The 12,581-nt window shown below is 31.1% G+C and overlaps 1 protein-coding gene and 1 long non-coding RNA gene across 5 annotated transcripts in view; one reads left to right on the forward strand and one right to left on the reverse strand.

Moving 5' to 3' along the window:
- LOC120359610 overlaps nt 1-12,581 on the forward strand; it is a 244,944-nt gene that overhangs the window by 215,764 nt on the left and 16,599 nt on the right. Inside the window, exon 4 of the long non-coding RNA XR_005576388.1 lies at nt 9,721-10,068. This is a non-coding gene — a long non-coding RNA (uncharacterized LOC120359610). The remainder of the gene's footprint in view (nt 1-9,720; nt 10,069-12,581) is intronic.
- The window catches only part of LOC105207571, a 180,818-nt gene that overhangs the window by 114,378 nt on the left and 53,859 nt on the right, over nt 1-12,581 (reverse strand). For 2 of the 4 annotated variants that reach the window (XM_026132316.2, XM_026132317.2), the window contains exon 3: nt 7,572-7,577. The exons of the other annotated variants lie outside the window; for them this stretch is intronic. In XM_026132316.2, the coding sequence (XP_025988101.1) occupies nt 7,572-7,577 (6 nt within the window). The remainder of the gene's footprint in view (nt 1-7,571; nt 7,578-12,581) is intronic. 4 annotated transcript variants of the gene reach the window in all.

Below are 12,581 nucleotides of genomic sequence, written 5' to 3' on the forward strand. Positions count from 1 at the left end.
ATAATATTATTATCTAAAAAATTGGGCATAATAAAAATATAATCCAGAAATAGTTCTAATTCTCTTATATGATTGAAAACAAAAATGTGATCTAGATTTTAAAATTACATTTACATGAATTGCATATGTGTTATTTAAGCGTCACTTATATGAATAAGTTCTCATATATAAATTATACATTCTATATATGTATGGAAAATGAACATCACTTCTATTTCAAAGTCATACTATCGCACGTAGAGAAAATGCATAATTAATTTACAAGAAATTTTAGAGAAAAGATAAAGATTAAAATTGTATATGTACGTATAAATTTTTTACTTAGAAATAATTAATAATAGCAGTGTCATACGTGCAAGAAAGTAATTTTAGATTGAAATTTTTAGAAAGAGAAATTTGACAAGAAATGCATATAGAGATAAAAAAAATAAAAAAGAATGTACAATTATTTTAACATACAATTAGAAGTTTTTTTACTTATACTTTAACATATTTTATATACGTATAGAATGATTAACAAACATATTTTTGATTTTGATAGACATATTTGTTGGACAATTTAAACTCAACTTTTTTTAAATAAAAATATTGAAACGTCAATAACTCTTCAATTACAATTCAATTAAAATAAAAAGGTCTCAATAATTAAATTTTATAAAAAAAAAAATATATATATATATATATATATATATATATATATATATATATATATAACGAAATCTCATTATTCGCTTAATCTCAAGTGGACTTTGCTTTAATAGAATTTTAATCTGAGATATTTAATAATGAAACTTACGGAGTTATGGAAAAAAGCGCTGTTCAATGAGATGTTCGCTAAAGAAAAGTTAATTCCGGATTGCTCAAAGAATAACCGAACAAAGCTTGGCGTCTCATTATATCTATAATTATAAGACAACGAACGTATGATACGTCAACTTATAACGTATTTAACGTATAGTTATATATAATCAACTAAATAATAATGGCAATGTATTAAATAGAAATTTATATTTAGCACAAATAAAGGAACAATCCCTACAAATAAAATTAGGATATCGTTATCGATCCTGTTTTTTATCTATTTGCGTATTTGTGGTAACGAGGTTGCCTCTAAATATATCCGCGGCTCCGTTAACTCCATTAGATATCTGCGAGATATTCACGGAATGTTCGATCTACGATTTTTTAAATTGGATTTTTTAAATTAAATTAACGATCTATGATCTACTCTAAGTTACATCTTTTCCTTCGTCACCTAACCGAGCGCAAGTTAAAAAAAAAATAAACAATTTAATAAACCATAAATCATATTTATTTCTGCTTTTTAGCTCTGTTTTTAATCACTGCAAAAAATTTATTCCGATAAATATCACTACACGCCTCGGTAGTCAAATTGATAAGATTCCCATAATGTTAGGAAGATTTAGGTTCGAATGTTAGTTGAATTATTTTCCGGAATAAATTCTTTGCGGTGCTTTAAGGTATTCACTGATCAACAGTATTATTAAAAAAGTTGATCGTCAATTTAATTTGTGATATTATATTTTTCGACCTCAGTTAAATAATGTGCTTTAAGAGCGAATATGCGACGCGCAGTTTATGTGACCTGAAGATTGTAAAAATTCGCACGAGAATTATTTTTAGGCACGAAGATCCATTCGAAACCGATATTGGCTCCTTTCTCTTTACATTTGACATTTTCATGGATTCTAATTTCTCTTATTATTATCGATAAAAATAATATACATTATGAAGAAAATTTTTTATTTTTAATTAAACATTTAATTGGCAAAAATTTCCAATCAAAGATTAGATGGAATTTGATTCTGTCCATGGGGAAATTTTCCAAACTAAGAAGTCGCTATCTTTTTACATATTTACAGTTTATGATTAACGTAACGACCAATAAACTCTAATCGTTACATTAATCATAAACTGCGAGTATGTAGAAAGTGGTGACTTCTCAGTTTAGAAAATTTCCCCATGGACAGAATCAAATTCCATGGGTGTACCTTGATATAAAATACAAGATACCTTACAAGTCGAATAAGACCCAGCACTAAAGACTCATTTTTCAATTTGCCACTTAAAAACGCGTTTTACGTCTATATATACTTGAAAGATTTTCACTTATTTTGTTTTCAATATTACTAGGGTCACTGCACCAGTCAATCAACAAAAAAAAAAAAAAGTTAAACCAGTTAATAAACATATAAATTAAATTTTAATATAATTACATTTTTTAATAAAAAATGTTACTTTAATAAAATCTTTGTGAAAATTAGATCATAAAAAAATTCAATCAATTCGCAATTTATTATTTTAAAGTCTTATTATTTTTATACTTTTCTAAAATAGTCATTCACTGGTGATTGTTCAGCGACTGGTGCAATGACTCTATAGTTTTTAAAAAAATAAAATTAATTAAATGGACTTTATTCGGCTTAAGTACTTACAGCTACTAAGTAGTGCTTAGTACTATCAAAACGTGGAATAGATAGAAAAACCAGAAAACTAAAACTTTTTGAACCGTAGTCGCTGTAGTTGGATTATAACTTCAGAAGCGAGAAACCACATGCTTCTTGCGGCATACGTTGAAATAAATGAGATTTTTCGCATATTACCACACTTGCGCTCTGGTGTAAATTTGTGAAACGTACTACAAATCTTTTTTTAAACTCACTTTTATTACTAAATGACCACATAACTGAAATGTGTTATATACAAAATGGAATTAGAAGGTTGAGCAAAACTTTTACTGCATGATCTTTATATGTCAAAGATGTGAAAATTATATAAACCTTCAAAATTTACTTTGTTTAAAAAAATTTTTTCAATCAGTTATTAGCATTACAGCATCAAACGTTTCATATAATTTCCTGTAATTTATTCATCCCTCTTTTTTTAATTAAATTGATGAAGTCTTTTGTATGTATGTTTAAAAGATTTCATTAATTTTATGGATATATATTAATATATAAAATATTTCATCAATTCTTAAGGAAAAAAGATATACATTTTCCTTAATATTTTTCTTAGTAGCCTTAATATTTCATTAGGGTATTAATACAAGAAAGAGAAATATACATTACAGAAGGTGAAAAATGTGTATATGTTTATATATTGCATCTGTTATAATCCAATATTGCTCCGACAACTATTCAAGAGTCTTAACCTTTCCCTCGTAAATCCGCGATCCGAGAAGCATCGGGTCGACAAATGCCGACGGTCTCGGCGATTTCGACTTGATCTATCGCAAGTCGCAACCGCCTGCTCAGCCGCGGTCAGTTTCGCCCGAAGGAACGAGTTGTCCCTTCGGACACGGAGAGAAAGGCCCACCACCCCGATTCTCCCTTCTTCCTGGCTTACAGGCGGGGAAAAGCCCGTGGGGGTTGCGGACGCCATTCAACCGTAACAAAAGGCAATCACCATAGAAGTGGCGGCACTGGAACTAGCAGCGGTCATAAGTTATCGAAATCACGTCGATATTTCGCGGAGAGTTCCGCGAAACGAACTGTACCGTATGCTGGTGCGCTGGGAGGTGAATAAAAGTGTACGTGAAGTGCGAAATAAATTGCACTGATTATAATATAACAGCGGCGTAACAGCGGCTATATTCAAAACATGTGGCTTAAACGATGGTCGATTAACGATGAAAACTTAGTTACATAATAATTAATGATGACGATTAAATTTTAGTAATGCAGTGTACTAACATGTAATCATCGGCCAATTGTAATATATTATAACAGTTAAATGATTTTAAATAATGATGACAGATTAATTGTGGTTTAATTAGTAATAACAACTGAAATCAATCAGATAAGTACGGTAATAATAATTAATTGGATTGTCAATCCAACTGGCATTAATAGATATACTAAAAGCTTGTTTTTCAACTATTTCTTTTATTTAGAATATTTGTATTTTTGCATTTTTGAATAAACCTCCGTTTATAATATTAATGTTTTTTGAAGAGGATACTTTTGCCCACAGAGATGTTTCGTTTATTTGATTTTACTCAACAAGAGTTGCCCCATTTTGCGAACATAGTGCTCGCTCAATTGTTTATCAAGTATCACGCCAACTACGATAGCGCGGCAATCAGTTGAGAATCTCTCGATATAATCCGGACTGTGTCAGAAAAAGCGATATAGGGTTGTTTGAATTTTTACGCAAATCCGTCAAATCCGCATCAATGTAAAATTTCGGACAAACGAAAGATTCGCTAACGTACTGGCTACATATACGTATAAATACCTGTTACAACGGAAACGTCCGTCGATAAAATTATAAAAAAAATGCATCATCTGAACCAACAATTTTACTGAAAGAGCGGAAGGGGATGTACAATCATCGTCGATCTCTGCACGTCCATTCGCATTCAATTGAATGCTCGAATATATCGAGTGTTCATCGAATGTCCGCTCAAAAATACACGAAATTATTTGAGAAGTTTTTCAACTAATTGTCTCTTGTTGCAATATATGTTTTCGAAAAGTTTTTCAATGTAAAATTACATTGTTCGTAATACTTTAAATATGGGGAAAATTATTTCAATATTATATTTGACTCGACATATACACAGCTACTATTTCATTTCTGATATTTTATAAATTCTAAAAGTTATATCAAATAATACACAGACATTTATGTAACTCTTTTTTAATCTTATTGTTTTTTTTAATAATATTATAATATAAAATTTGTAATTAAAAAATGTAATTTAATCACACTAAATTTAAATAATAAATTTTTGTCGTTTCTCTCTCTCATGTTTAATATCATCGTTATATTCTATTTATAGAACGTTTTATGAAAAGCAACTCAGCCAAACTAGTATTGAAAAATAAATATATTTATGGCGACTTTGTCATTTATAGTATTGCAATTAAACGATAAAAATTATAATATTTGTAAGTAGCAAATACATATATCACACTAGACGTATCTTTCATTCAATAAAAGTTAAAGAGATTCTTGCTGACTAATCTCAACCCTTGAAGCAACCTGTACAGTGATGTAATCCAAACGCTTGGTTAAAAATTTCACAAATCCGTGAATTTCCGCTCCTTTCCGCACGAAATCTCCGCACGAAGACGGCATGCCGTCATTATCCGAACGCGAAACATTGCAACACGCTGAGGGAAAACAGTAAGAGGGTGGCTAGCTACATCGATCGGGGTTAATATCAGGGGGGGAGGGGGGAGGGGAGAAAAGTGAGGTAGCTTACAAATTGCACTCTCAATTTTCGTGAGGAAGCGCCGGCTGGCTGGCGTTGCGAGCTGCAAAGCAGGTTTTATCGAGTTAAAGCGGAAACGAAGACGGGAGCCTGAAAGGCGGAGAAAGAGGAGACGGCCAGGAGGAGGGAGAGGCAGGTCGAAGAGTGGACCATTAAATCGCAGCACCTGCAATTACATCGATCTAACCGTGTCTGATGATGTTGATTTAAGTTCGAGGAAGGGCGGCGAGTGGATTTCAAGTCGTTTTCGAATTTCGCAAAGGGAAATTAAACACAGAGAATCGTACTTTCTCAGAAGAATTCCTCGCCTAGTAGTAAAAACTAGAATAGTAGAAACATTGACATTTTCACGATTTACTTCGCGTCTCCGTAGATCTTTCGTAGATCTTTCTTAAAGAAATAACTTAAAACAATATTATTCGTAACGAATTTGTTACAAAATAAATCACTTGAGCGCACATATTTGTTTTATGCACCGTTTCTTTACTCGATTACGAAAAACACTTTTCATAAATATGATTTAATAATTCAGGCGATAATTAAAATTCAAATTGATATTAGGATGTATATTCGCAACTTTGAGTGACGAAAGAGAAGAAAAAAAAACCACCATTGGACGAAAGCTGTAGAAATATAGTTATGCAAGTGCAGTTAAAACGAGCTGAACTAATTAGAATCAATATCTTACTGTATCGCACGTTGAATTAAGTAGTACTGCGTCGCTGAAGCATTAGGTAGATTCGCGTGGTTACAGTGTCTCGCTGCAGTTGCCTAACGATTTTTCATCGCACTCGCATAATTAAACTTTCAATACGACGCGGTGGCGATCGCGTTTTTGCGATGGACACTTCGCGCCGGCAAAAAGATCGTTAGCGGATTCCGGAAGTGCTATATCGATAGTTTATCGATTCTAATTTACCGGAAAGTCGTTATCCGACAAAACCCGATCGTCTCGGATTTATTTAATAATTAGGAAGAAACTTATCAATCTACGCTATTTATTCTAAATTAAGGAGGAATTAATACTTAAATACGTGAAAATAGTAGTTATAGAATTGCTCAAGTTAAATTAATATTAATTCGTGTACGTAATGTGTCGTATAAATACTTGAATGATAAATTAAATATTTACGATAGTAAAGTAATAATTATAATATTATATTTTTTAAACGGAGAGAAAGAAGCACATAAAATATGTAGAAATGTATATAGATATTATATATTCTTAGAAATAATGTGTGAATAAAATAGCGATTAAAATAAAAAAATATTAAAGCTATATTAACATATGAAGAATATCTGTTAAAGTAAAAAATCGAACGCTTTCTCATACATTAGAAAAATAGCTGTTGCTTTGACGAAGTGCAAAATAAGATTCACGAAGCAGTTTCTTAATGGCCTCATGCATTAAACTTCACACCATCGCAGAAACTGAAGGATTTTATCGTATAATTAGACAAGTTAATTACAATGAAGTACGTAATAAGCACAGACTTTAAATTAACTCATGACAACGGTATTTTGTAAGTCGGACCAAAGTCGCGTTCAAAATGCGTCTTTTTGTTTCATGTCGTATTTACGAATACTGAATGATTACTTTATCTTTACCATTAATTATTATACAATAATAAAAAGCAATTTAATATATAATAATCTGAAAAAAACAGTGTGTACTTTATTAACTAATTCTGGCATAAAGCGAAAGAAAAAAAAAGAGGGAAAGAAGAAAAAATAAAATTTTATTATTTAAGTTTCATATGTTTGCATAATAAAATTAAAAAATATAGAATGTGAAAGAACTGTGTGTATATCTATGTATAAATGTGGGCATATGGGCGTATGCTGTGTACATCCGTAATGAATATTCATAATAAGTATTTAATAAGAACAAATAGCATGGAATTGTAATACTGGCTATTAAATAAATAGTTACGTAAAATGGAAAAATAAAAGATCGTGAATTAATTAAAATTTTCCGTTAAATACAATAAAAAAACTGTAAAATATGAAATTACATAGTTTATATAATGAAAACGAAGCAGAAACGCAGGATAAAAATTACTACAAGAAAAGTAATTAAATGCGCGCGGCGGATCTGAGGGATAAATAAAATTCCGGACGTCCTGTTCCGTATCGTGCACACACTTTGACGCATTAAGAACTCGTAAAAGCGTCCATTACTCAGATATTAAACATACTCTTGGCACTTACGCATCTTCTTGCTTATGCACAAGCTAAATTTCGAGCTAATTTTACCTTGGAGTCGCTCGTTCTTGCGAATGGTTTCGCTTAATTGCGTCGCACGCTGCCAGCCATACTATACACTTACCGTGATCTGAAATACAAATCAATCATTTTAAGTAGCATTTTAACTATCATTGTAAATAAAACATGTAAAGTACAAAAAAGTATATAAACATAAACGTAGCTATTATGATATTAATTGTAATACATTTTCTAATTAAAAATAATTTTGAAACGCTACACAATTTCTAAAACATTAATTTAAAATTCTAGTTTCTAAATACTTATTTAATTCTATAAAATAATATAACAACATAACTAGTTTTTAGATATTTTTACAAAACGTTTAGAAAGCGTTAAAAGTGAAATAAAAATCGATAGTAATGTTATCAGAAACAGAACTGCACATGGCTAATTTGAGATGATAAATCTCACGGCGCCAAGGATTTATTTTTAAATTGAATCAAACCGTGAAACCACGTTCTTACTGTAAGATTTGATTTTTCTTTTTATAAATCACAATGTCGTTTATGTGAACAATTCAATTATTCCAGTAGCTTCTATTCCCTGCTCCCCGCGGTGCACTATACATTATTAAAAAAAATAAACGCGTAGGCACTTATATCACATGAGTGCACTTTCGATGCACTTGGCGTATCGATGCAGTTACGGCATGAGTTTTTGCGCGGCTTTACAGCGCATTTTTAGTGAGAGGTCGGAGGGTTGTCTTGCATTACATGTCCATAAGTCGGCGGTATATGGCGTTGGATAAAATAAAGTACGGTGCACTTTAGCCGATGAAGACGAAACGCGAAAAACTCATGGTGATGCAACATCGCAGTATACGTCGACGATCGGCTTTTCTCGATATGATTCTCGTTTTAATGATACTCAAATTATGTATATAATATCGTTATTACAAGATAATAACTATTAAATAACAGCGATATTGCATGCAGTTATTCTCAACGCTACTTCTGCTGTCTAAAATTCCATTTTCCATTACAATTTTTCTTCAAAATGTCATGTCGTTTTATAAATTAGATTTCAAGCAATAAAAGACAGACGTTCCTATTATTTTCCATGGAATCGTTTATTCTTTGTGGTATCTGCGTTTCTTTTGTGGCGCCTGTATTGTTGCTCCGTTGCAAAGTTTATTGAAAAGAATCAGAATGTAGATATTAATTAAGATTATAAAATATAATACGCGCTGAATACAATGCTCAAAACTATGTGAAATAATACTCAATCTATTACAAAACGTTCGAAATTATTAGAAAATAATTTTTACAAAATTAAAATTTACAACGGAGTAACGCTTAATCTCATTTCAAAGGATACAACGTTTAAAAAATAGCAATATTACAACAATTGTATGACTCAATTTTTTTTTTAATTACAAATACTTCTTGCGAAGGCACACGGTATCGCCCAGCTTTATTTTATACATGTTAGATATCGCAATTGTTCAAAACAGGTGCAGGTTTGTGTTGCGTTAGTCAATTTTCGCTTCGACAAACAGCCTTGTATTTGTAAACGCGTTGATATTTTCGATCGTCATAAAGCAAACGTAATACCATGCGGGATTGCAAAGTGAGAGGAAAAGAGAGAGAGAGAGAGAGAGAGAGAGAGAGAAATTCGCGATTTTGATAAAAAGGTTACGCGTCCATTTTAATCGAACCGCGAGATTGCAATCGCGGGTGCACCGAGCTATCGAGTTTCCCGCGAAATATTAAATGCAATGCGTATGCAATCGCATCGACGATTCGCGTTACAATTGCATTTATTTTTATGGCAGCGCAGAGACACCTCAGTTTGCAAACATTCTCGATTATACTCGTTAAATATAGAGGAATAAAGGTAAACAGAGAAGAAGAAGAAGAAAGAGACAGATAGGCAGAGAGACTTAAAAAACCATCAAATAGCATCGAGCACTTTAACAGAAATATTTTATTGTTTATTTTATTTTCCTTCTCCGACTTGCATCCAAAAGTTCCTATTTTCTTTTATATTTTATTTTACATGATAAGGCATTTGTTTCTCTTTTTTCAATTCTTTATCAGCTCATTTTTTACAAAAAAAAAATGTTCCTAAAAAATGTTGCATCTTGCTAACGCAATAAAAAAATAATAAAAGAGTTAAACAGTTAAAAGTTTAATAACATTTTTCGCTATTTTTTCTTTGTCGTTTTGTTTTTTTCTCGCTAGTGATAGAAAGGATTTCTTCAATTTCAGGTATTTGCAATTCAGACACGCGGGCGTCTTAGATCGCGTTTGGATAAGACGCATGCAAAAAGCAGTATCTATTTGCGTCAGTACGCTCTCGCCAGACCGGAGGGCAAGCCTCAAGCAATCCTTCCACCCACATTTGGGCGATGGGATGGTTCTTCTTCACGCGCGTTTACAAGGCGGATCGTATGCAAATCTCTAGCGGCTTAATTACGCGACACGCCTACTATATGAGGTCTCGGATCGCACGTAACGCGAACCGGAAGTCAATATATCTGGCCGACGATAAGAAGAAACTCATTCGCAGATCGCTGTTCATTCTTTTACGTATCAATAGATGCTGCCGATCGAGAGGTGAGTAATTGAGAAACCAAATAATTAAGAAATCGAATTAACAATGTCGCAGTAAATTGTGTAATGTATTTTTCATTCAATATATTCCATTTGCTTTGAATATTGATTTTCTGCTACTTTTAAGATTTTGCAGCTTCTAACACTTTTTTAGTTATCAGATCAATCTATAATGATATACACAATTATATCAACACGATGTGATAATTACCAATGTCGAAAAGCAAATTTTATGTTATTAATATTACTTTTTTCTACGAACCACCCGGTATAACTACCCGGACGCTGTCACGTAATGAACGCTTCCAAAGCATCACATGCGAATCTTACATTTATCTTCCTCCTTCCAACAGACTAATCCTTGGCGGATAGCTCGTTCGTTCAAAGAGAATAGCGTTTAGGTTCCTATGGCGCAACAATATTTGCATTTTCATGACGTAGCGCCAAAATATAGAGGAGAAGGCGACGATGAAACAGAATAACAAATCACGCCCGGATACTCGTTTTTAATCCTTTCGTGCGCGATAAACTGTCAGGAAAACGTGGCGAAAATACCGCGAAGTTTAAATGCAATTTACATATGTTTTCCCGATATGATACTTACAGTATATCATAAATAAATCATTGTGTAACTTGAATAATCTCGAGCGACCGCCATCCCAGGCGATGTTAATTTAAATTGTAAATATGAAATATAAATAAAGAAAAATTCTCTTTACACGTTTATATATTTTTACGTGTTAGTTTCATGTGTTTTTAAAATACGCGAGCTTTTAATAATTAATAAAACGTTTTCACTATGTATGTCAATACAATATGTAAAATACCTAAATTATATATATCCTATATTATTTTAAAAATCAGATATTTTAAATGTACAACTTTTTTTACTTTGGTTTAATACAAAAATTTAATAATATATTGTTTTACTTCAATACACACATACATTTGTTAAAACTGATAAAGTGGAAAATTTTTTTACGCTGACAGTGACAAATCTAATATACACACTGACTTCTAGATACTAACTTTACCGTATAATCGATTTTTTCTGAATTTATATCTTTGAAGATAATAATTCGTAAAGTTTTAAGTGCTTTATTTATATAATTTTATATGCATTCATTTACGTCAATCTAAATTTGACAATGATTTGAAGATATTAATACTAACTTTAATTCATTATTCTATGATATATTCTGCATGATAAAGTAACAAAACGCCCGTGGCACACAAAATACTTTTAGTGCGCGTTGAATTTCGTAAATAAAAGATATTACTCGAAATAAATTAGCTAACATGACATCTTGCAGACGTGGAATTTAACATTATAAATGTTGTTTATAATTTAAGTGTTAAGTTCAAGTGTTAAGCATTATTAAATATTTCAAATCGATTTTATTTTAACTATAGTATGTCTTACTAAATTGCTTATTAAAAAAGCTTTTTTTACATTTCTAAAATGAACAAACTTAATGCTCGTTTTTCCTACAAAATATTTCAGGATGTAAAATATTCTAAAAACAACAGACGTAAGTTTTGTGACAAATCTAAGATTGTAACAAAAATACCGAGAAAAAGTCGTCTCTTTGCGCTTTCATTTTTGGTCAATAATTTCATAATTGTAAAATTTAAACAATAAAAAACAATACAGCAATGAAATTTAAATAATAAAACTGAACAATGAAAAATATATTATTATTTATTTGTATTTCTGAAACTTAATTTGCGATTCTTTACTTTTGACAGTTCGCAAAAATCACGAATACTTTTTTTTTGTTAATAAGAATCGTAATTTTCAGTTATCATTCCTATGTATTTATTTCATATTAAAGACTTTGAAGTAAATCTATATAAAAATTATTTATTTTTAGAGCTTGAGAAGCACTGAGAAGCTACTGTGGAGATTAATTGTAAATCGATTAGTATGGAACGAAAACATCAATTAAAAATTCTTGAGAAATTAATGTAAAGTCACGCGAATGAAATTCATTCGTGCGTAAGCGATAAAGTTTTAATCCACGGCGAAAATAATGAAACTTTAAGGGAAAAGTGTACTTTTCCTTCTAATTTTCTCGTTTGGTGCCAAATCGTCGCGCGATAATTCCAACTTCCGCAGCATAAGCAGAAGCTGCGAGCTTATCGGATGCGATTATCTTTGTGGCTCACCCAGAGATCTCTTAAGCCTAAAGTGTCTTTCGAATAATTACAGACAATATATGGAAAATTGATTTCAGCGAAGAGTTGCATTTAAATAACGTAACTGTGTGTTTTAAGATTATTCATATCATTATATACGTAAATTATTGATTATTTTTATATTTGTATTACTACATGTTAATTATTAATCAGATCATGGATATGAATATGAAATCATTATACGTGTATCAGTTGTGCATGCAATAAAAAAGCAAATTGTTGCTAATAACATAATAACAGCTAATTATCATTATCAGTAAAATAGAAAAAGATAATAAAATGTAATACATGATTAACAAATATAATATATGATTAAC

The sequence above is a fragment of the Solenopsis invicta genome, chromosome 14 (assembly GCF_016802725.1).
Source record: "Solenopsis invicta isolate M01_SB chromosome 14, UNIL_Sinv_3.0, whole genome shotgun sequence".
Classification (NCBI taxonomy): Eukaryota; Metazoa; Arthropoda; class Insecta; order Hymenoptera; family Formicidae; genus Solenopsis; species Solenopsis invicta.